We start from the raw sequence: 25,110 nt of genomic DNA, 5'->3' as shown, positions 1-25,110 counted from the left end.
TTAAGAGCGGTAGTCACGTAATCTGGGTAACTGGGTTCGCGTCTCCGCTCCTCCACATGCAGCTGCTGGGTGACCTTGGGCCAGTCACACTTCTCTGAAGTCTCTCAGCCCCACTCACCTCACAGAGTGTTTGTTGTGGGGGAGGAAGGGAAAGGAGAATGTTAGCCGCTTTGAGACTCCTGAAGGGGGAGTGAAAGGCGGGATATCAAATCCAAACTCTTCTTCTTCTTCTTCTTCTTCTTCTTCTTCTTCTTCTTCTTCTTCTTCTTCTTCTTCTTCGCACCTGGCCAGGTGGTTGGGTGCTGACTGATACCAGCTACAAAAGCTGAGGATGCTGAACAGACTTGGGCTGCAGTGTTGTTTGGCAGGGTTGTCGTGGGAGCAGGGGATGTTGCTGTTGGGGTTTTTTACATCTTGATTTTAGATATTGCGATTTATGCAGAAATGGTTCCGTATGGTTGCAATTTTTTTTTGTTTTTCTTCGTCGTTTTGTTACGTTGCAGTTATTCATTTTTCACATTGTAAGCAGGGGTGCCAACTTGAATAAAATATTGGGGGAGGGGCAAGTAAGCTCATGTGTGCGCATGAGCGTGCAGTTGCTATGATTTCGCTTGATCTGCACTATAGAGTACACTAGACTCCATTGCATGCGTCCCATATAATGAGAACAAATGGAGGAGACAATGGTCAGGGAAATGGAAAGTTAAGAAAATAAAATGTTGGCAAGAGGGTGAATCATCAAGAGGGAGCCAGTGTGGTGTAGTGGTTAGGAGTGGTAGACTCGTAATCTGGTGAACTGGGTTTGCGTCTCCGCTCCTTCACATGCAACTGCTGGGTGACCTCGGGCTAGTCACATCTCTCTGAAGTCTCTCAGCCCCACTGACCTCACAGAGTGTTTGTTGTGGGGGAGGAAGGGAAAGGAGAATGTTAGCCACTTTGAGACTTCTTTGGGTAGTGATAAAGCAGGATATCAAATCCAAACTCCTCTTATCTGTAAAAGCTTGTAAAACAGCCAGAGTTAAATCTGATATGTTCACTGAATGCTCAAGGATGATCTGATATGTACATTTTTGTAGGAAAGGAACCACAAAATACTGGCAGCTCTCGTCCTTTGTGTTTTCCATCCAAGAGATCAATCGGAATCCCAAGCTCTTACCCAACATCACCCTGGGCTATAGCATCCATGAGAACTTTTTTGATGGAAGGGTGACCTATGATGCCTTGCTGGACCTGCTGTCTCCTGGGCAGGCAAATATTCCAAACTACAACTGTGGTAGACAGACTAATGTATTCACTGTTTTGGAAGGGGCTGGCTCTCAAAACTCCATCTGGATTTCAAGCTTGCTGGGCACATATAAAATTCCACAGGTAGGAATGGAGACAGGTGGGGCATTTGCTGGCTGAGCCTAAATCTAGGGGATGCAACAAATGGGTGGGATGTATATTCAAAGTGATGCTGGAAAGAGATACTTTTTAAAACAGAGAATTGTTTGTGAATTGAAATAGATTTCACTGCTCTTGGAGGACAGAAACATATCTTTCTTCTCTCACATAGTCATCTCTACTCATATATATTTTCGCACAATTTCAAAACAAGACTATGGATGCTTCCATACAACATTTTATGATGGACTTGATGTTCCTCATACATGTTTTTCAACATCCACATGGCATTATCCTCATCAAAATGTCATCAGACATTATTATTCCATTTATACCAGCTTTAGTGTTTGGTGGGGGGACGGACATTAAGTAAAGAGCCAAGCTCATTCCATTATCCATGTGACAGCCCTTGAGATATTTGAAGGTGGCTATCATATCTCCTCTCAGTCTCTTCTTTTCCAGACTTAACATATGCAGCTCCTTCAACCATTTCTCATAAGTATTGGTTTCCAGACCCTTGGTCGTCTTAGCCACCCTCCTCTGCCCATGTTCCAGCTTGTCAACATCCTTCTTAATTTGTGGTGCCCAGAATTGGACACAGTATTCCAGGTGTGGCTTGACCAAGGCAGAATAGAGTGGTACTATTACTTTCCTTGATCTGGACACTATACTTCTGTTGATGCAGCCGAGAATAGCATGAGCTTTTTTGCTGCTGCATCCTACTGTTGTTACGTGTTAAGCTTGTGGTCTACTAAGATCACAAGCTACCCCAGATCCTTTCCACATGTACTACTAGCAAGTCAGGTGTCCCCCAACTTATATTTGTGCAGCTGATTCTTCTTGCTTAAGTGCAGAGCCTTACATTTGTTGCTATTGAAATTCATTTTGTTAGTTTGGGCCTAGTTCTCCTATCTACAGATTGGATGAGCACTCCATCAATTCCTTCATCCAAGTCATTTATAAAGATATTGAACAACAACAGGCCCAGGACAGAACCCTGCAGCACCCTGCTTGTTACTTTTTTCCAAGATGATGAAGAACTATAAATGAGCACTCTTTGGGTTTGGATAGTAAACCAGTTACAAATTCACCCTAACAGTTACCTCAGTAATCACAGCATCCTTTTTTAAATGCTCACAGACAGATTGTTGAATTATCTGTTTCAGGACCTTCCCTGGTATCGATGTCATGCCTACTGGTTGGTAGTTACCTCCTTTTTGAAGATGGGGACAACATTTGCCCACCTCCAGTTTGCATGGACCTCACCTGTTCTCCAAGAATTCTCAAAGATTATAGACAGAGGCTCTGGGATTACATGTGCAAGCTCTTTTAGACATTTCAATATGATGTTTATGTATGATTATTTCAATATGATAGCCATCCTCCAATATCTAAAGGATATAGAAGATGGATCAAACTTGCTTTCTGCTGCTCCAGGTAGTAGAACCCGAACCAATGAGGGAGATTCCAGCTGAACATTAGGAATAACTTTCTGAAAGTAGGAGCTGTTTGACAGTAGAATGGACTCCCTTGGAAGACAGTGGGCTCTCCTTCTTTGGAGGTTTTTTAGCAGAGGTTGGCTGGCCATCTGTCAAGGATGCATTAGTTGAGATTCCTTCATTGCAGGGGTTGGACTAGATGACCCTCAAGGTCCCATCCAATTCTACAATTCTATGTTTCTAATATTATTCCAGTGCAGGGGTTGGAAATATTTGGGCCTTGATTTGAACTCAAATGAGTCACAAATCTTCCATTCCTTCCCAGGTCAGTTATGCTTTTGTCTCTAATGTTCTAAATGATAAGAAGCAGTATCCTTTTTTCTACCGGATGGTCCCCAAAGAAGAAGCCCAGTACCCAGGGATTGTCAAGCTGCTCCATCACTTCAGATGGACATTGATTGGTCTCATTGCTCCAGACACGGACGATGGAGAGAGGTTCATGAAGACATTGACACCTGTGCTCACCCGAAGTGATGTTTGTGTTGTCATCTCACTAACCATCCAAGGACTGAATACAAATACAATACGGACGGATTTGCTTCCATTCCTCAAGTGGAGACAAGTCCATGTATTTGTTTACTATGCAGAGATGACTTATTTCTTAGATGGAATACTAATTGTACAAAATGCTCTTAAGATGAAATCCCTCGTTGGGAAAATCTGGATCACAACAGCTATGTGGGATGTCTCCTTGGAGTTGATGTACAGTGGCTTATCTTTCCAACAAATCCGTGGTATTTTTTCCTTCTTTATTGAGACAAATGAAAGGACCAAATATGATGACTTTGAGCCCTTTTTCATTGCTATCAAGCAGTTTTGGGACAAAGCTTTTCATTGTTCCTATTTAAAGGATGCATTGTCAGTGAAAGGCTGGACAAGATGCAGAGAGAGAGAGAAACCGGAACTGCTGCTGCCCCAAGATGATCTGCAAAGAAGCCTTTCTCTGGACTGCCACAGAATCTACAATGCTGTCCAAACCATGGCACATGCCTTAAATGCTGCATATTCATCTAGATCTAAGCAAAGGGTGAGGGGGAGACTGGAAACTCAAAGGCTACAGCCATGGCAGGTACGGTATTTTCTTTTCCATCATAGACAGTCTGAAAAAGTTTGCGAATCCCTGGTTTAGGACATAGAGAGCTCCTCATCACTAGAGAATGTGGAGTGGTAAAGTGAAAAATTGCAAACCCAGTTTCTGTTCCAATTTTTGCTCCGTTACACTGGCCTCAGAGGACACAACCCTTCTGGTAACAAGTCCCAATCACTCCTGTTACCTGGAGTTCTTTTGGGCAGGGGAGATAACATTCCTCAGGCTCTCTCTAAGCCTTCCTTCCTTCTCCAGACCAGGCAATACCCACCTGGCTATGTTCTGGCACCCCACTCTCTCCACCAAGCACACAGCTTTGAGGGAGAATGTGTGCTGTGAGTCCATATTAGAAACTTGTTTCAGTTTGATTTAAAAGGGGGGAACCTACCTAATCCATACTTTCAGAAACAATTCAAGAAGGGAAGCACAGCCATCCTTTGAAATTCCCACTTTTATTAGTTTTTTGTTTGACGCAGTTCTCCAACCAGTGCTTAGAAAAACGCTTATATTGGGGCAGGTGTGCATAAAAAATGAATATACTAGAGAAAATACATATCATAGTGTGTATATATTAGCCAAACCCACATACAAAGAAGTGTCCATTAGAAGAAATGGGCACTAAAATGCTGGTGAAGCTGGATGAAGTGCATATGAACGGAATTCAAGATTGGAAAAAATGAGAAACCGAGAGAACCATAATTGACTGAGCTACTTGAGTCTGCAACCAGCCCCAAATCAGAGCTGCTCCAAGCATGAAATGGGCAGAAATGGATAGTCCGTGTCCTTTCCCATGTTCTAAATGCTGCTCTTTTCTCTACCATTCTAGCTCCATCCTTTCCTAGGAAATTCCCAGTTCTACAATGCTTCCATGGACTTAGTGTATTTGGACGAGAACGGGGAGCTGGTAGCTGACCTGGACATAGTGAACTGGGTGGTGTTCCCCAATAGGTCCGTCCTCAGAGTGAAGTTTGGGAGTATTGACAGACAGGGATCGCCAGACCTGAAGTGTTCCATCGACCAGGAGGCCATTGTGTGGCCAAAGTGGTTCAATCAGGTGGGGGGGGGGCAATCATATATTTCTTTTCATTGTATGTTCCTTAAGCTTTTATAAGTGTACGATACAGTGGTACCTCGGGTTACAGACGCTTCAGGTTACAGACGCTTCAGGTTACAGACTCCGCTAACCCAGAAATAGTACCTTGGGTTAAGAACTTTGCTACAGAGTGAGAACAGAAATTGTGTGGCAGCGGCAGCAAGGAGGCAGCGGGAGGCCCCACTCGCTAAAGTGCTATCTTAGGTTAAGAACAGTTTCAGGTTAAGAACGGACCTCTGGAACGAATTCAGTTCTTAACCCGAGGTACCACTGTATACAGAACACCACACCAGAAGAAAAAGAGATGGAAAGAGAAAGTGAAACCTGGGCTCCTTCTGGCCCTACTTTTATAGTCAGCATTACCTTGACTGAAAGAGATAACAGAACCAGTTTAAGCCAGCTGTACTCAGCTTCTCTGAAGGAATAACCCAAACATCACGAACCTTCTGCTTGTTTCTTTCACCCAGAACCCTCTTGAATTAATTAGAATAGGAAAGATCTCTACACATCAGATCAATACTTTCCGTACTAAGAAATGCAAACTGACAGAAACATCTATTCCATGGGTTGGTAAACTAAGGCCCAGGGGCTGGATCCGGCCCAATCGCCTTCTAAATCCAGCCCACAGACAGTCCAGGAATCAGCGTGTTTTTTACATGAGTAGAATGTGTCCTTTCATTTAAAATGCATCTCTGGGTTATTTGTGGGGCATAGGAATTTGTTCTCTCCCCCCCCCAAAAAAAATAGTCCAGCCCCCCACAAGGTCTGAGGGACAGTGGACCGGCCCCCTGCTGAAAAATTTTGCTGACCCCTGATCTATTCTTACAGCTGGGGTGTGCAACAGAGAAGACCCAGTTTTATGTTACCATGCAACATATTGTGTCTCAAGCAACGTGGTGGTTGTTTCAGCCTTGCAGGGTTTGATTTAATTGCAAAATTCGCATTAAACTTACTATACTTTAAAAATGCAAGGCTCAAGTTGAACCTGGGGCTAAAGGTCCAGTTAGGCCCTTCCCAACCCTACGTCTTATTTACACTGTTACATTACCCTGAACACGTTTTCATTGACCCGCCTTGTCTTTATGCTTAGACACTTCCTACTTCCCGGTGTGTGGGAAGTTGTGCACCTGGATTTATCAAAGTGATTCAGGAAGGAAAGCCAATCTGCTGCTATGACTGCATTCCCTGTGCAAAAGGGACGGTCTCCACTCAGGAAGGTGGGTGACACCAGCAGAAAGGGAAGCCCTTGGGGAAGAACCCAGTCAGGCATCTTCCAAAAGCATTTCAAGGTAGGATGGGCTAGTATGCTTCAAGTGCAGTAGAATTCTTGATTTAGGCAGGAGGTGAAATGGATGACCCATGAAGTCACTTTTGACTGGGAGCTTCAGTGTTGGGCTTCCTGTTTCCTAAGTTTCATATATTTCATTGGAATTTTGTATTTTTAATTGTGTTCATGCTATTGTTTTGATGTATACTTTCAAGGCTCCGGGGAGCTGAAACACTGTGGGGGCCCAATCTTTTTTTGAGGGGGCCACCCCCCCAATATTTAAGATGTTGCATCGGGTCCCCTCAATCCTCTGGAGAAGGTGGTGCCTCTATATACTTGTACAGTGGAACCTTGGTTCTCGAACGGCTTAGTTGACGAACAAATTGGCTCCCAAACGCCAAAAACCCGGAAGTAAGTGTTCCGGTTTTAGAACGTTTTTCAGAAGCCAAATGCGGTTGTCGGCTATTGTTTCTGGGGCGCCTGTGCCAATCAGAAGCCATGCCTTGGTTTTCAAACATTTCAGGAGTCGGATGGATTTCTGAAATGGATTAAGTTCAAGGACTAAGGTCTCACTGTATTTCTCTCGCACATTTGTGTGTGTGTGTGTGTGTGTGAATTAAGCTTCTTTGAAAAGTCTGATAGAAATATCTAAATCACTAAATGCCTGCCAGCCACCCCTGCTCCTCAGCCTTACTACATGTTGTCATCTCACAGCCACTTGCCTTTTCAGGCTCTTTGGTATAAATTCTGAATCCAGATGTGCATGTTTTACAGAAGTCTGTTATGGAACTATGGTAGATTATTAGGCCTCAGCATAGTTCCCTGATACACCCCATGGCCTCAAAACAGCCCCCCCCATTGGTCTGATAAGCTAGAGGCCAACCTGATGAACCCACCCACACCCACCTTAGATCCAATCTTGAATTAGTTCACAGATTAGTTAATATTTAATAATAATAATAATAATTTTTATTTATATCCCACCCTCCCCTGCCAAGGCCGGGCTCAGGGCGGCTAACAAGCAATAATAAAAACAAGTTGAATGAATACAACTTAAAAACAAGATTAAAATACAACATTAAAAAATTGAAACATTAAAATATTAAAATGCAGCCTCATCACAGGAAGAGAAAGAAAAAAGAAAGAGGGGGAGGGAATCAAATTGGCTCCAAGCCAAAGGCCAGGCGGAACAACTCTGTCTTACAGGCCCTGCGGAAAGAAATCAGATCCTGCAGGGCCCTGGTCTCATGAGGCAGAGCGTTCCACCAGGCCGGAGCCAGTGCTGAAAAGGCCCTGGCTCTGGTTGAGGCTAATCTGACTTCCTTAGGGCCCGGGACCTCTAGGATGTTGCTATTTATGGACCTTGAGGCTCTCTGTGGGGCATACCGGGAGAACTTTTTAGAATAAAAGCCCCCCATTCTAATTAAAAACAGTATACGGATGGTTGGAGGCAAGGAAATAGACAGTTTGCCTCCTTCTGTCCTACCCAACCAAAAGCAGCAGGGTCTGTTTTGTAGGGTTCCCCTTCATATGCGACTTTTCTGCAGGGACGCCAATTGGAATGAGCCCCTATACACCATACAATTGATGCATATGTTCAACAGCTGTTGAGAGGAGTCATAGATTGGACCAACGTTGCTTTGCAAAGTGGCTTTCTCCACAGAAACAGCCAGATTACTCTGGGCCACCCAACCTGACCCACATTGATATGTGACTGTCTCAACACAACCTGAATGCCAACATAATCCCGTCAAATAGGGTGGATATGGCTCAGGGCCTTGGCTGAATCCACTGAAAAGCTCTATTAAACATTACTCTTCTTCTTTGCAGATGCAGAGCATTGCACCAAGTGTCTAGAAGATCACCATCCAAACAAGGCCCAGTATAAATGTGTACCCAAGATAACCGTCTTCCTCGCTTATGGAGACTATTTAGGGATCCTCCTAACTTCCTTTGCCCTCTTATTGTCCTTAACCACAGTGATAGTGCTAGGAATCTTCATCAAATACTTTGACACTCCCATAGTCAAAGCCAACAACAGGGACATCTCCTACATCCTCCTTGTCTCCCTCCTGCTTTCCTTTCTGTCCTCCTTCCTCTTCATAGGCCAGCCAAGGAAAATGACCTGCTTTCTCCGACAAACAGTCTTCAGCATCATCTTCTCAGTTGCCGTCTCTTCTGTGTTGGCTAAAACCATCACTGTAGTGCTGGCCTTCCTAGCCACTAAGCCAGGGAACAGGGTGAGGAGATGGCTGGGAAAGAGTTTGGCCAACTCCATTGTCATTTCTTGTTCCACTGTCCAAGTTGCTATCTGCACCTTTTGGTTGGGACTTTCTCCACCGTTCCCAGAGTCTGACCTGCACTCCCACGCTGGAGAGATTGTCTTGCAATGCAATGAAGGATCCATTGCCCTGTTCTATAGTTCCCTCTGCTACATGGGCTTCCTGGCTGCTATCTGCTTCGTGGTGGCTTTCCTAGCCAGGAAGCTGCCTGGGGCCTTCAATGAAGCCAAGCTGATCACCTTCAGCATGCTGGTCTTCTGCAGTGTTTGGGTGTCCTTTGTGCCCACCTACCTGAGCACAAAGGGGAAATACATGGTAGCTGTTCAGGTCTTCTCCATCTTGGCCTCCAGTGCTGGGCTTCTGGGCTGCATCTTCTTTCCCAAGTGCTACATTATTCTACACAGGCCTGATCTGAATACAAAGGAGCAACGAAAACTAAAGAAGGCATCTGATTTTTAACATACTTTTACATTATAACAATTAATGTCCAGCACAAAAGTCAGGAACCCCACATACAGAAATGTTTTTTTCCTTTCACCTAAATCCTGAATGATGAAAAAGAATTCATAATGTTCATTTGGGCATAATGTTTGACATATGCTGTTGTACCACTGCCTGATCCCAGTATCAAAATAAAAAAATTCCTTCCGGTAGCACCTTAAAGACCAACTAAGTTAGTTCTTGGTATGAGCTTTCGTGTGCATGCACACTTCTTCAGATACACACGAAAGCTCATACCAAGAACTAACTTAGTTGGTCTTTAAGGTGCTACTGGAAGGAATTTTTTTATTTTGACTATGGCAGACCAACACGGCTACCTATCTGTAACTGATCCCAGTATGTATCTGTTCAACAACACTAGTCTTTATGCAGTTTTCATCTGGGGTCACCCAGACTCATTTTGCACAGTTTTATTTTCTAATTCATTTCATTTCTATAGCAGCCTGATGCTTGGATTTGTTAGGTTACTTTATTGTCTATACTGATGGCTGGGCCATTTTTTAAAGTATAATTTTTCTTTTTCATTGTGAAAATTGATTAGGAGTGCTAAAATAAATTCAGTAAAGGCACAGACCTCTTTGGTATCATGTAACCTCTCCATGATCCCATGTTATCATCCCAAATTTGGTGGGAGGGTGTTAATTGAGACCCTCTGAGTTTTAGTACTATGGGTGTTAATATTTTAAGATTACAGTGGTACCTCAGGTTAAGTACTTAATTCGTTCCAGAGGTCCGTTCTTAACCTGAAACTGTTCTTAACCTGAAGCACCACTTTAGCTAATGGGGCCTCCTGCTGCTGCCGCGCTGCTGGAGCACGATTTCTGTTCTCATCCTGAAGCAAAGTTCTTAACCTGAAGCACTATTTCTGGGTTAGCGGAGTCTGTAACCTGAAGCGTATGTAACCCGAAGCGTATGTAAGCCGAGGTACCACTGTATAAACTTCCTCGGGTGCCTTGGATAAAAGGCGGTATTGAAAAATAATAAACAGAGAAACCATGTGCAGGAGAACAGAGGTGCATTCACTCACGCGTAATGAAAGTTAACAAGTTGTTTCACAAAAAGTTATTAGTATTATTATTTATTGAATTTATATAGCATTCTATACTCTCAGGTCTCAGGGCAGTTCACAGAATAAAATCAGAATATAAAACCTCAATATACATAATCAAAATAAAAACAACAACCAAAAGTTGTTTGTGCTGGTTTCCAAACTCCCTTTCCAGAGTGCAAATATGGAGCGTGGCTTTCCACATGTTTCCACACTGTTCCTGAAAAATTCACGAACAGTCCTACTGATATGACGGAGTCAAGGCCACACACATTTCAGTCATCCAATTCCTCACCCCAACACTCCTCTGCCTAGATCACTGTTACATTTTTTAGTCTTTCTGTACAAAATATAATGTCATCATGGTTATATTGGGGGGTCCAACTCATGCTAGCACGTAACAGGCCAAATCCTGGCAAATGCACCACCGCTAACTGGGTCCTTCACTCCAGGTTCAAATTTGTTGAATGATCTTCTTCTTCTTTGGCGATCCCTTGTAGCCGAGTAAGATTGTCTGCCATAAACACAGTCTTAATAATAATAATCATCATCATCATCATCATTTTTTATTTATACCCCGCCCTCCTCAGCCAAGGCCGGGCTCAGGGTGGCTAACTAGCAATAATAAAAACAAGTTGAATGAATACAACTTAAAAACAATATTAAAATACAACAATTAAAATATTGAAACGTTAAAATATTAAAATGCAGCCTCATCACAGGAGGAGAAAGGAAAAAGGAAAAAGAAAGAGGGAATCAATTTGAGTTGGGACAAAAATGGAATACCTATACAGAAATTACTCAGGAATATACCCAGGAATCTGTTTTGACATGGCAAGCTGTGGAGAAGACGAAGGAGAAAGTTGTTGAACTTCAAGTAACTCAAGTGAAGAGAGCCCCAGCCTCACAGAGGCAATTTGATGAACATAAGCTGTTGCCCTTTATGATTGAATCTAGAGAAAGCCAGACTTGGTGGGATGGAGCCCTGCTTGGATTGAAGAAGGAAAGTTGGATAGATCCTCCTATGCAGGGATGCTCTGGCCTTTGGGATCTGGATTTGGGTCAGGGGGAGAGTGGCACTCTGAAATATCTTTTGGACTTTAGTTCTGACTATGGAGAATGGGCTGACCTGTCGAGAAGGAATAAAGACATTGTTAGGTTGGAGTTTCCCCGAGATCTACTCCTCAGTGCCAAAGGAAGGAAATTAAGAACAAGATCAGCAGGAGATAAAGTAAAGTGTATGTATAAATATGAAGAAGATCTGCAGAAGGGACATGGAAGAGAGTTAAGAGCCTCGGACAGAAGGTCACCAGGCTGATGGACTATATGGTATTGATAGAAAGGACTGACAGAATCCGAGACCAGGGAGAAGAGACGGTGGAGGAAGATTGAAAAAAAGTTTAAAAACATTTATTTAGAGAAATGTTGCAAGATTAATGAGTGATAGAAAAATGTTGGAATGAAATTATATGGCTTTAGTAGAAATGTTATAAGAAGTTAAGTATAAATAAGTTTTAGGGTTTTAATGGTAAGATAAGGTTAAAATAAATTAAGATAATTAAATGATAGGAAACAGTGAAAGATGGAAAGGATGTGCTGAAATAATTAATAACTAGAACACAAGAAGGGAGGTGTGAGGAGGTCGATGAAACAAGTTAATGAAAGATAAAGATATGGAAACAATGGATGTGTTTTTAACTGTTTTTGCTTTTGTTTTTGTTTTGATGTATTGTGTCTTTTGCTTTTTTATATGTATTGTAATGTATTGATTTGTACTGTTTATTTTTTCTCTTTCTTTTTTACCTTTTTTGTTTCTTTTTTTCTTTCAATTCTTAAACTTTTAATAAATATTATTTTTTTAAAAAAAAAACCCACGAAGTTTAATGATATTGCAGTGGAGCCTTGGGTAACATTGCCTCTGGCTTACATCACCCTTGGCTTGCGACCGGTGCAAATCTGGAAGTACCGGAATGAGTTACTTCTGGATTCGCGCCGTTCACGCATGCACAGATGTGATGCTTTCGGTCACATCATTTTTGGGTTGTGGTGGGGCCTCTAAAATTGATCCCCGCCATAACACAAGGTTCCACTGTATAACATTTGGATGAAATAAAGCAGTCTGCAGAATGTTACAAATCATTACCAAATTTTGCCATGTTAAGACAATGCTCCTGGCAAATAGAAGGGGAAGAAATGGAGGCAGTGAGAGATTTTACTTTCCTGGGCTCCACGATTGCTGCAGATGGTGACAGCAGTCACGAAATTAAAAGGCGCCTGCTTCTTGGGAGAAAAAGCAATGACAAACCTAGACAGCATCTTAAAAAGCAGAGACATCGCCTTGTCAACAGAGGTCCATATAGTTAAAGCTGTGGTTTTCCCAGTAGTGATGTATGGAAGTGAGAGCTGGACCATAAAAAAGGCTGATTGCTGAAGAATTGATGCTTTTGAATTCTGGTGCTGGAGGAGACTTTTGAGAGTCCCATGGACTGCAAGAAGATCAAACGCATCCATTCTTAAGGAAATCAGCCCTGAGTGCTCACTGGAAGGACAGATCGTGAAGCTGAGGCTCCAATACTTTGACCACCTCATGAGAAGAGAAGACTCTCTGGAAAAGACCCTGATGTTGGGAAAGAAGGAGGGCACAAGGAGAAGGGGACGACAGAGGACAAGATGGTTGGACAGTGTTCTCGAAGCTACCAGCTTGAGCCTGACCAAACTGCGGGAGGCAGTGGAAGACAGGAGTGCCTGGTGTGCTCTGGTCCATGGGGTCACGAAGAGTCGGACACGACTAAACGACTAAACGACAACAACATAAAACAATGGGCTGGGTTGAAGCCGATGTTAATACGAAGGGAGCGATGTTGGAAGCAGTAACAGCACCAGCATTGAGCTTCCCTTGTTGGGTGGTGGCGGCAGTGCTGCGTAGCCATGCAAGAACCTCAACAACTTTTGGTGATCTTTTTGAGTTCTGAAAAATAGGGGTTGTTTTATACCTGAAGGAGTGTCTCCTCCACCCACTGTTCAGCCCAGAAACTGAGGTCCAGCTCCAAGGGCCTTCTCACATTTCCCGCACTGCTAGAAATGAGGTTACAGGGAACCAGGCAGTGGGCCTTCTCAGTAGTGGCACCCTCCCTGTTGAACTCCCTCCCACCAGATGTGTCGGAGCCAGCCGTTACAAAATGGTGCAGTTTAGCATAAAATAAAGACACAAAGAGCCAGCAATATTTTCATGGATGGAGGGCAGCTCCTTTCCAGCTTCTTCTCTCCTCTCCAGTACTTTTATTATTACCCTTTGTTCACCCCAGCCGCATGGCTGCATTCCAATGTCTCACGTTACCTACATCCGGTCATGGCTTTAACCCACCCATCGCCTTATAGGGTCATCACTGCCCAGAGGAAACACAACTCCATTTAAGGTCAATACATTCCAATACATTGTAAAGCTCAGAGTGCTGGTCAGCTGAGGTCAGGGGGCACCCTGCAATATTACAAGCCTTTGCCTTGGCTTTATGACTCCCACACAGATGTCAAGGAAATAAACAACTATCTGACTTTTAGAAGACATCTGATGGTAATCCTGTTTACGGAAGTTTTTAATGTTTGATGTTTTACCATTTTTTAAGTGTTGTAAGGCGCCCAGAGTGGCTGGGGAAACCCAGCCAGATGGGTGGGGTATAAATAAAAAAACTATTATTATTATTATTATTATTATTATTATTATTATTATTACTACTACTACTACTACTACTACATGGGAGGATCTTATACATGAGAAAATATGGTACATTTAAAGAAAATAAAGCGACATAAACCAATGAGATGTAACTTGCAAAAACTTATTGATGATAGTCGCACTCCTGTAATAATGTATTCATGTTTCAAATGTGAAAGTCACTTCAGGTTTAGCTCAAGTGTGATTTTTCATCAGAAAATCCACATGGAAGAAAAACCTGATAAATGCTTCAACTCTGAAAAGAGCATTTGGTGGAACCCAAACTTTGCATCCCACCAATGAATGTTTATTGGGAAAGAAACAGGAAAATATCACACCATGTTAGAAGTAGTTATATTACTTCAAGCCTCCCTCTTTTATATTGCAATAAAGCTCAGAGGTTTCCCCTCCCTGGGTGGCCTCATTGCATCTTGATTCATCCAAGAATCTTCGCCCTCAAAAGCCACCAGGGAAGCATCTTCAGGCAGCTCAAGCAACAGCAAAGGATCATCACTAACTTTTAGCAAGTACAGATAGGTAGCCGTGTTGGTCTGTCATAGTCAAAATAAAAAAATTCCTTCCAGTAGCACCTTAAAGACCAACTAAGTTAGTTCTTGTTATGAGCTTTCGTGTGCATCTGAAGAAGTGTGCATGCACACGAAAGCTCATACCAAGAAGTAAACAAGCTTTAAAATATATAGCTAACAGCCCTGGCACTCTACACACACACACACACAGAGAGAGAGAGAGAGAGAGAGAGAGAGAGAGAGAGAGACTGCTGCAGAAACACTTAGAATCCTCTTTGTCATTCTGGTCACTTCTCAAAGAAGATTTTATGAGGTCAAGAAAGAATTGTAAAGAGTCCGAAGCATGTTTGTGGCTGGAGCATGTTCACTGTGGAGAGAGGCTGAAGCGCTTGTGGTCTTTGAGTTAGGGCCAGGAGGATAGGGAACCTAGAAGTTCACATAGAACTGTAGAGCTGGAAGGGACCCTGAGGGTCATCTAGTCCAACCACCAGCAATGCAGGAATCTCAGCTAAAGCATCCTTGATATTTGGCCATCCAAACTCTCCTTGAAAACCTCCAAGGAAGGAGAGTTCACCACCTCCACTGTCAAACAGCTCTTACTAGCAGAAAGCTTTTCCATATGTGTCGTCGGAATCTCCTTTGTTGCAACCTGAATTCTGAATTTTTGTTAGATATTTTGAACTGTTTGGAGAAAAACTAGAAATCATCACCACATGTTGGGAAAAAATGGATAAAAGGAAGCACTGATATCCTCACATCCTCATTCCCCCCCCCCACCTGCCCTTCACCATAAGATACTAGGATTGGTTACAACAATCCTTCTCCTGGCAAAAAAGAAAAAGGATAAAGGCTATGTAAAAGTATGTACCTGTAAGTACCTATTGTAGAATAATAACAGGGACCCTGAAGCCCAATACATGTCCCACGGTCCTGTGTCACACTTGAATTAAGTTCACACTAAATGTTTCTGATTGAGAGTCTGTTGTAATCAGAACCCATCCCTTTATAAAGCCTGGAGAATCAGATGCCATCTTTAGGATTTTGTTGTCAAGTGCTCTTTTGTGTTCAGATCAGGTCTCAGCACAATAATGTAGCACTTTGGGAAGGAAGATGCAGCCCAGAAGCCCAGCACTGGAGGCCAAGATAGAGAAGACCTGCACGGCTACCATGTATTTCCCTTTGGTGCTCAGGTAGGTGGGAACAAAGGACACCCAAACACTGCAGAAGACCAGCATGCTGAAGGTGATCAGCTTGGCCTCATTGAAGGCCCCAGGCAGCTTTCTGGCTAGGAAAGCCACCACGAAGCAGATAGCAGCCAGGAAGCCCATGTAGCCCAGGGCACCATAAAACATGGCCACAGACCCTTCATTGCATTGCAGGATAATCTCTCGGGGCTGGGAGTGCATGTCAGAGTCTGGGAATGGGGGAGAGGCACTCAGCCAGATGGTGCAGATGACAACTTGGATACTGGAACAGGAAATGACAACAGCGTTGGCCAGACTCTTCCCCAGCCATCTCCTCACTCTGTTCCCTGGCTTTGAGGCCATGAAGGCCAGCACCACAGTGATGGTTTTAGCCAGCAAAGAAGAGACGGCAACTGAGAAGATGATGCTGAAGACCATTTGTCGGAGAAGGCAGGTCTCCTTCCTTGGCCGGCCAATGAATAGGAAGGAGGACGAAAAAGAGAGCAGGAGGGAGACAAGGAGGATGTAGGAGAGGTCCCGGTTATTGGCTTTGACTATGGAAGTTTCTTTGTACTTAAGGAAGATTTCTAAAACAATGCTTGTCATTAATAGCAGGAAGATAGCAATGGAAGCTAGAACGCTTCCCAAAGTTTCTTCATAGGTCAGGAAGGAGATACTTTTGGGAACACACTGAACTTGACCCTTGTTTGGATGCTGATCTTCTGGACATTTGGTGCAATGTTTTGCATCTAAGGAGGGAAAAGGAGTGCTTAAGCGTCATTTAAATCCATAACAATCTATGTTCTATTCCATTTTAGGGGGAAAGGTGTCCATATAAGGGAGGTTCAGGGGGGGGAATGTCTAAAAAGCAGTGGACAAAATTGGTTATTTCATTTGCTTATTTATGTTTATACTGCTGCCTTCCTCCATGACAATAAAGGTGGTTTTGAAAAGTTTCTCAGTTTTATCACCAAAACAAACTTGGGATATAGCTAAAGCTGAGAGGTAGTGACCTCCTCAGAGGTGCTTCTTGTACAGCTTTTGCTGAATTTATACTGTCCTGTCCCATGTGAAATTGTTTTACCTTATATAAATAATATATCTGATTACTGAGGATGCCCTCACAATGATCGTTGATTTGTAGTCCACCAACTGCTTCATTTAGAAAAATAGAGAAGCCAAAAAGGAGACACAATCAAAAATGTCTTTTGACTCTTCACAGAAAGTGTCCCTAAGTGAATGTTTACACAATTTATATTCTCAAAAGGGCTCCCGTTTATATTCACCCACCTTCCTGAGCAGAGATGGTCCCTTCTGCACATGGGGCACAAGCATAGCAGCAAACGGGCTTTTCTTCTTGAACCACTTTGGCGTATCCAGGTTGACAGCTTTTGGTACACTTGGAGCTAGGTACAGTCTAAACATTGAGAACATGCATCAAACAGAAAGTGTCAGGACTATCTGTGTCTATGTCATTCATTTATAGAGTTTAGAATGGACCTAACAGGGTCCCTATTCCCAGTGACCCCAGGCACTTTTCCATGGAAGCATTTTGATGCAGGACAACATGGCAGGGAAACCTCTTTGGTGTGTTTCATTTTTTGTTCGGACAATTATATCTGACTATTCTAAGCAAGTTGGGACACGGGTGGCATGTGGGTTAAACCACAGAGCCTAGGACTTGTCGATCAGAAGGCTGACGGTTCGAATCCCCACAACAGGGTGAGCTCCCATTGCTCTGTCCCTGCTCCTGCCAACCTAGCAGTTCGAAAACACTTCAAAGGGGTGGGGTAGCGCCTCTGGTGATGGCAGACTCCCTCTGAACTGGAGGGACAAGCTCCGCACAAAACAGGTCTTTCCCGCTGCGGCGTAGCGGGGACCCTTCTGAAAATCACAGGCGGATGAAGCCTGTGACCGTGGGACTCGGCGGGCACCTTTAGTGCCCCCCCAACCCACTAAGGAACCCAGAAACGGGCTCCGAAGTGAAGAGGGGGAAGTGGTGCGGTGCTGTGAGTCAATTGCTTTTTCTGCGGAGCGAAGCCACACAGCCATTCCCGGAGAGTGCTGCCTTTTTCCTGGGACAATTTGGCATCGAAAATAACTAACCGTGAGTACTGGAACGCTAAATACCTGGATTTTAAACAAGAATTGGCAAAATAAAAGGAACTTGGTCTCTAAAATTTACCCTAATTTGGTACTGAAACGGAAAGGGCTAAACAGGAAGTCACCCTTCCATTTTCTTGTATTTATAACAAAGCAAAGACAACGTAATCTAGAGCCTTAAAAATCACTTTTAAAGGATAGTCTTTCATCATTCAAAGTTGCGGAACCCACCTTCGGAAGCAGGGGAAGAAGGGGGACCTTTATTGAGTTGTTCAAACCTGCGGAAATAAAGTTAAAGTAAAATAATTTTCCACTGTCCTGACCCTGGAGCGGGGTGTCAGATTTGACGACTGAAGCTCATTGACCAGAAATAAATGCTTTGCCAGATAGTTAAAAGGAGGGAAATATTGTGATTCCATTGTTTCCTTTTGTCTCTTAAAAGAACAAATATGGACAAAATATCCTAAAGAAGAAACTCTGTTGCTATTGTTTTCAAGGAAAAGAACAATCAGAAGTTTTTCCCCCTAGAGGGGAACTATGAAACTGTAACTAAATCCTGGGAACTTGCGGCTGTTACTGATTACAACTGTGGGAAAGAGTTTTGTGACCTTGCAGGACAATGCCTTCAGAAGCACTGTTGGGTGCTTTCTGTAAAATAAACGCCCTATTGGATCAGTTAAGTCAGAAGATGGTTTTTATGACTAATGCTGTCAGAACCTTTGATCAAGTAGTGAAAAAGTACATGGAGCCCATTCAGGAACTAAAACAGGAGCGTGCCATGATAGAACAACAGAAAGAAGAGGATTTTGCTGAATCTGGGACGCCAGGCATGGATGGACTTTTGGCCCAGCAGGAAAATGAGCCTTTGGATCTGATAATTGAACTTGGAAAAAACCAGATTTGGAAAGATAAAGTTTGGATGGAGCTGGAAATGGGGGTTGGACTGACCCCCCTTTGCAGGGATGTTTGGACTTTCCGAGTCTGGTAATGGGCCGTCAGAGGTTTGGAGCTGTTGGGACTTTCAATGTTGGAGGGAATTTGAAATATGTTTTTAAACATCACATGGAGCTTAGTCTGGACTGTGAGAAAAGGGCTGATTTGCTGAAAAGGGTCAAAAACACTATTAAGCTGGAGTTCCCGCGAGTGAAAGAAAAATATGAAGAAGAGCTGCGGAAGGGACATGGAAGAGATTTGAAGGCCTCGGATATAAGAGCACCAGGTTAATGGACCAGACTAATGGGACAAAAAAAAAAAAAAGACTGACAATCCCGGGACCGGGGGGAGGGGACGCTGGAAGAAGATTGGATTGTTTTTATTTTACTGTATTTTTTTTTATATTATGTTTACTAGAAATGTTTTATGAATGTTGGGAAAATGTTGAAATGAAATAACTTGGTTCTTGTAAAAATGTTTAAAGAATTTGGCAAAAAGGTAATGGTTATGAGAAGTTGGTAAAAAAGATTTAAGTTTTAAGCTTTGAGGTCGTTTTTATAAGACAAGATGATAACAGAGTAAGGTAACGTAAAGATAAAATATTATGAATTATGGAAAGGATTTGCTGTGACAATTATTAATTAAGATACAAGAGATGGTAGGAGGAGGAAGTCATGGAAAGAAGGTAACGGAAATTGGAGAATTTGAAACTGATGGTTTTATTTTTTATTTTTCTTCTTATGCTTCTTTTTTTCTTTTTTGTAATTTTGTCTTTTTTCTGTGTAATTTTTTTTTAAAAAATTGTTTCAATAAATATCATTTTTTTTAAAAAAAGGAAGCACGTCAAAGTGCAAGTAGATAAATAGGTACCGCTCTGGCGGGAAGGTAAACGGCGTTTCCGTGCACTGCTCTGGTTCGCCAGAAGCGGCTTAGTCATGGTGGCCACATGACCCGGAAGCTGTACACTGGCTCCCTCGGCCAATAAAGCAAGATGAGCGCCGCAACTCCAGAGTCAGTCACGACTGGACCTAATGGTCAGGGGTTCGTTTACCTTTACCTTCATTCTAAGCAAAAGTATATATTAAAAAAGCAATTTTAAAACCCTGGAGTGACAGTGATAACAAAACAGCAGCAATAAAACATACATGAAGGTAAAGGCAAAGGATCCCTAGATAGTTAAATCCAGTGAAACTTGACTGTGGCATGCAGTGCTCATCCCCACTTCCAGGCCAAGGGAGCCGGCGTTCATCCTCAGACAGCTTTCCGGGTCATGTGTGCAGCATGACCAAACCCCTTCTGGTGCAATGGGACACTGTGATGAGTGCCAGAGTGCACAGAAACTCTGTTTACCCTCCTGCTGCAGCGGTACTTATTTATCTACTCGCACTGGTATGCTTTTGAACTGCTAGGTTGGCAGCAGCTGGGACACAGCAACGGGAGCAGCAGTTAAACATACCACCACCTGAAGACTCCAATTTCAAAAAGTGCCTCCTGAATTATGGTTACATTATTATTCTTTTTCCAAAGTGTTTTGAGTCTTGGCAAAGAATGGAGAGATGAGTCTCTTGCGACCGCTTCTTCCACTTAGACCTTCTGTCTCCCATCCCTCTATTACTGCCATTGCTGCTGCTAATAATGCTAATTGCATAAAGTGGAATCCTTGGTGTCAAGAGTGTGGCATTCAGTTTCCAATCAACCCCTGCCCGCACGGTAGTATGCTGGCACCATGTTGTTAAAACAGGCCAGGAGATGCCATCAAAATTCCAGGTAGCAAGAGGTCTCCTTTCCACTCGTTGCTTCCTGAAATCTGGACATGAATCTCATTCACCCCCTGGGCTGACTTTGGAAATCCTGCACTCCACTGATTAGGGCTTATCCACACTTTCTAGTCACAGGTCCATGCATTAAAGCTCCATGTCAAAGCAGTCCCTTCCTTCCTTCCTTCCTTCCTTCCTTCCTTCCTTCCTTCCTTCCTTCCTTCCTTCCTTCCTTCCCTCCCTCCCTCCCTCCCTCCCTCCCTCCTTCCTTCCTTCCTTCCTTCCTTCCTTCCTTCCTTCCTTCCTTCCTTCCTCCCTCCCTCCCTCCCTCCCTTCCTTCCAAAAACAAAACCCTGCTCCGACACAGATCAGGACCTGTAAATCGCATTGTGGCACAAATGGAAGTGTCAATGAGCCCTTATTCGCAGGAGGTGTGCAAAGGGCTGTAGTCAAAGTGCCCTTGGAATTATTCAGTTAGTGATTAGAGCTTTACAGATGTCATGTGGGATAAAGTAGATTGCCATACCTTCTCAGACCACTTGGGCCACACAATGGCTTGTGAGTTGATTGTGAACTTCATGCCAGTGGATCCGTCTCTCCTTATACTCCCAACCGGCACTCTTTCTCGAGTCTTATTGGGAAACATCACCCAGTTCTCAATGTCATAGTAGAATGGAATCTCCCCGTTCTCATCCAATCTGAGGCTGCCCATGGAAGTATTCAAAAACTGGAGTCCTCTTAAGAAAGGGTGGAGCTGGAACGGCAGGAAAAAACACCGGCATTTATGAAATAGAAAAGTTGAATATAAGCCCTCTACACTTTGAGCTCTAATTCTCCAAGGAATTGGGGTCTGTGCACAGTTCATCTGGACTCATGAGCCTTTTGCAGACATTCTTTTTTCTTTATCAGAACATTTGTAGGCAACTCATTGTATAAAATAACAAGGTTTCTGGAGAATAAGATAAATATATAAGACAATAAAAAAACCTTCTTAAAAAATGAAAATAGTCAAATACCAAAGTTTTTAAGTAGAGATGGTCCTACAAATCAGTGCACAGCATAGGATGCCAACACCCTGTGGCCGTGGGTGCCCAAGCACTGACAAAATTCCCCATGAAGGGGTCAGGCATCCACAAATTTTGGTGCCAGAGTGATGCACGCGGCATGACACCTACAGGCCCAGGCATAGGGGCCATATTGGCACTCCTAGTGCACAGTTAGACCCTTATGAATAGAACACCATTTCCTCAGCTGCTCACTGTATCACCAGGGAAGGTTATTTGTCAATAGGGGAAACTCAGGTCTGCTCACAGCCAAGAGCATAGGAGAGGGATGTGTGGCTGTTCAGAGTAGTCCCCCTGCCTGGTAAAATTATCTGAAAGTAGGGGGAATTTGCACATACATACTCCCATGTGATTGAAACTTTGGTTGCTCAGAATTCTAGATAATGTGGAAGCCTGCAAATTGAACTCTCTCCTTTCCCTTCAAAGTGTAGCCGCTTTCAGTAGAACTTGCACAATGTGTTTCATACTATCCAAGTTGTTAAACCGCCCTGCACTCTTTTGACAAAGGCCAATTTTATCATGTAAAAGTTTAGATATTAATATAGAATTAAAAATTCCTTCTGTTTTACACTTGATGGGCAATTTCAAGTCCCAGCAGAGACACAATGGGAGATGAGGAGGAAACAACTTCTGCTATGATGGCTGCATCTCTCTCAGGGCGCCAGAGAGGAAGAACTAGATGGTGGGGGACTGTTCTGACATAACCAGAATAGGCACAAACGTTTTCTTCCGTCACAAGACTCACTAATGAGATTTTCCGCCAAAATGAGCAAAAAGGGGGGTGGGGGAATCCTCAGCCATAAATTTGATTCCAGTGGTGGGGAAAGGGGTTGCCATTTGCAACAAGGAAAAGGAAATACCTGCCATGGCTGTAGCCTTTGACGTTCCAGCCTGTCTCCACCATTTGCCATCATCATGAACTTTGATCTGGATGAATATGCAGCATTCAAAGCCTGAGCCACAACTTGGACACTGAAGTAAGTGATGTAGTTGTCTTGAGACAGGACTCTCTCCAGCTCCTCTTCTGGCACCATCTCCAGTTTTTCATTCTCTGTGCATCTTATCCGACTTTTTCCAGCCAATGTGTCCTTTCTATATAAACAATGAAATACTTTATCCCAAAACTGTATAAGGAGTTTGGAAAGTGGATCATAGGGTTGGTATCTTTTCCTTAGTTGGGGCTTCATTATGAAGGACAAAGATCCATGGATGTACTGGAGAAGATCAGAATCACTATTCAAATTAACATTAATGTCTTGAAGACCTGTTGAGATCCAGACTTTCCCCCCAATTTGTTTCTCAAGAAATTGTTGTATTATCATGAGATCAATCCATGCCGCTTGACTGCTTCTATAGTAAACAAATATTTTGACTTTGTCCCATATGATAAATGGTTCACTTGGAATGAGAAATGGATTTAAGTTATGTTCTGGCATTCTTTTTAATAAGGCAATGCAAATTCCATTGTTGATCATCAGAGGTGTCAAGGCACTCAAGAACCTTTCTCCATTATCATTGTCTGAAACCAAGAGGCCAATCCATGTCCATCCAAAATTCAGGAGCAACTTGACAATCCCCCAATACTGGATTTCCCTCTTGGGGACCATTTGGTAGACAAAGGGGACTTCAGTTTTCTTATCCAGTGTCTGAGTCATAAAGCCATAACTGATCTGGTGAGAAAAGGAATGGATTAGTGATTTGTTTGACTTTGAATAAAAGGAATAGATACTGTATTTATTGTCTGTTATTACTGTGGTACCTCGGGTTAAGTACTTAATTCGTTCCAGAGGTCTGTTCTTAACCTGAAGCACCACTTTAGCTAATGGGGCCTCCTGCTGCTGCCGCACCGCTCGAGCACGATTTCTGTTCCCATCCTGAAGCAAAGTTTTTAACCCGAGGTACTATTTCTGGGTTAGCAGAGTCTGTAGCCTGAAGCGTATGTAACCTGAAGCGTATGTAACCCGAGGTACCACTGTACTTATTGTCTGTTATGGTTGGAGTTGATTGGAGTTTTAGTCTGAAAAAATTGGAGAGTGCCAGATTGGTGGATGTTGGAAGAAACATCTCTGGATCCAGTCTTCTTCTATGGCTAAGGTTTTTCTCACTTTTTCATAGACCCTTCTTGTCCCTTCCCTTCATACCTGTGCAATTTTGTAGATACCTGACATGACTGAAATCACTTTTGAGATGGCAGAATTGGCCCGTTCAAGAACAGCCAGAAGATTATTCCATCTTCCACAGCTATAGTTTGGAATATTGCTTTCACCACCTGCAATCAAGTCTATCATGCCATCAGAAGTCATTCTTGCATCCAAAAAGTTCTCAAAGAGGTTGTAGCCCAAGGAAATGTTGGGTAAGAACCTGGAATTCTGGTTGACCTCCTGAACAGAGAACAAGAAGGACAAGATGTGCCAGTAGAACCTAGGTGTAAGACTGCAATGAAACATCAAATAAAAAATGTCAGAAACCTATTCACCATGTAAAGAAAACAAATGTTATTTCTAATCGATATCAATCTCAAAGTATCTCATCCCCAAACAATGATATGTATGTTTGTAGTTTCGGCTGAGACAAGACATATTTTATTTTATTTCTTATTTAATAAAGTTATATACCGCTCTACATCTGAGGATCACTTTGTTACAAGGTAAAAATTTATTGGCCATTTATTATTATAAATTACCGGTAAGTAGAAACTATTGGAGTGGTGTTGGAGAAGCATGACATTCAGTAGCCTCTAATTACTTACCATGTGAGCCTCTTTGAGGGAGTCTGGGAAAAAGTGTATGGGTCTTCTTCACTGAAGGAACGTGGAGATATGATCCCAGCAATTAGGAAGTCTCCGGGCCGGTAGTAATTGAGTGTTTGACTTTCATCCCAGATCAGATTCGTGGGACATCTTCTCCCTTGATTTTTGCAGTCTCCATGCGGCATGAGCAGGAGAAGCAGGAGGGAAATCATTTTGCCTGTACCTCCTACACTTCTCTTGTGGCTGCTCCTTTCTCCTCCCCAACTAGATAATCAGAAGTCAACAGCTCTTCTAAGAGCAAAACTGCAGTGACTTTCCCAGTATGGATAGCGTTCAGGTATCCCTCAGCTGTTCATTCAGACTGTGTCAGCTATTTTGTGCATCCACTTTTCTCCCCAGGCACAGAGCTAGGAATAACGCCATCCTGCCCTTGATTGTGATGTCTAAAAATATATCCTGATCGTGGCAAGAATGAATAGCTATGATTTTGACAATTATAAGAAAATTGACCACTGTAACAACCTGAAGTCCTTGCGCAACTTGGGTGGCAGGTGCAGAGATGAACAAAAACATGTTTACAAGAAATCACAGGTGCAGTGCCAAAGTTTGACGTGTTTGTGCGTCTCAACATCAAGTTTGGCCTCAACAGCATTAGGAAAGCTCTACAGGCAGGTCAGACCAAGTCCCATCTAGTCCAGCATGCTGTATATTTCTTTTTTTAAAAAAATGATATTTATTAAGGTTTCCAAGGGGGGGGGGGAGTTACATATGTAAGAAAAAGAAAAATAGAAAAAATACAAAATACAAAATACAGAAAAAATAAAAGAGACTTAAAAAACAAATCAATCTTTCCATGCTTTACATTTCATTTACTTGTTTCCCTGACCTCCTCACGCCTCCCTTTTTTGTATTCCAGTTCAG

At 42.9% G+C, this 25,110-nt stretch overlaps 1 protein-coding gene across 1 annotated transcript; it reads right to left on the bottom strand.

Annotated features, from left to right (window-relative positions):
• Positions 1–15,469: 15,469 nt before the first annotated feature.
• Positions 15,470–24,401, bottom strand: LOC308579739 (vomeronasal type-2 receptor 26-like; the record flags this gene model as incomplete). The annotated part of the gene is made up of 5 exons (XM_081180672.1): positions 15,470–16,332; positions 16,874–17,000; positions 22,301–23,110; positions 23,582–23,873; positions 24,190–24,401. 5 exons carry the CDS (start codon positions 24,399–24,401, stop codon positions 15,470–15,472), a joined length of 2,304 nt encoding a protein of 767 aa, XP_081036798.1.
• Between the last annotated feature and the right edge of the window lie 709 nt (positions 24,402–25,110).

This window comes from Podarcis bocagei (assembly GCF_964188305.1).
Source record: "Podarcis bocagei genome assembly, chromosome: 2".
Classification (NCBI taxonomy): Eukaryota; Metazoa; Chordata; class Lepidosauria; order Squamata; family Lacertidae; genus Podarcis; species Podarcis bocagei.
Note: the sequence above shows the minus strand (reverse complement) of the source record. Positions and strands in the feature narration are given on the sequence as shown.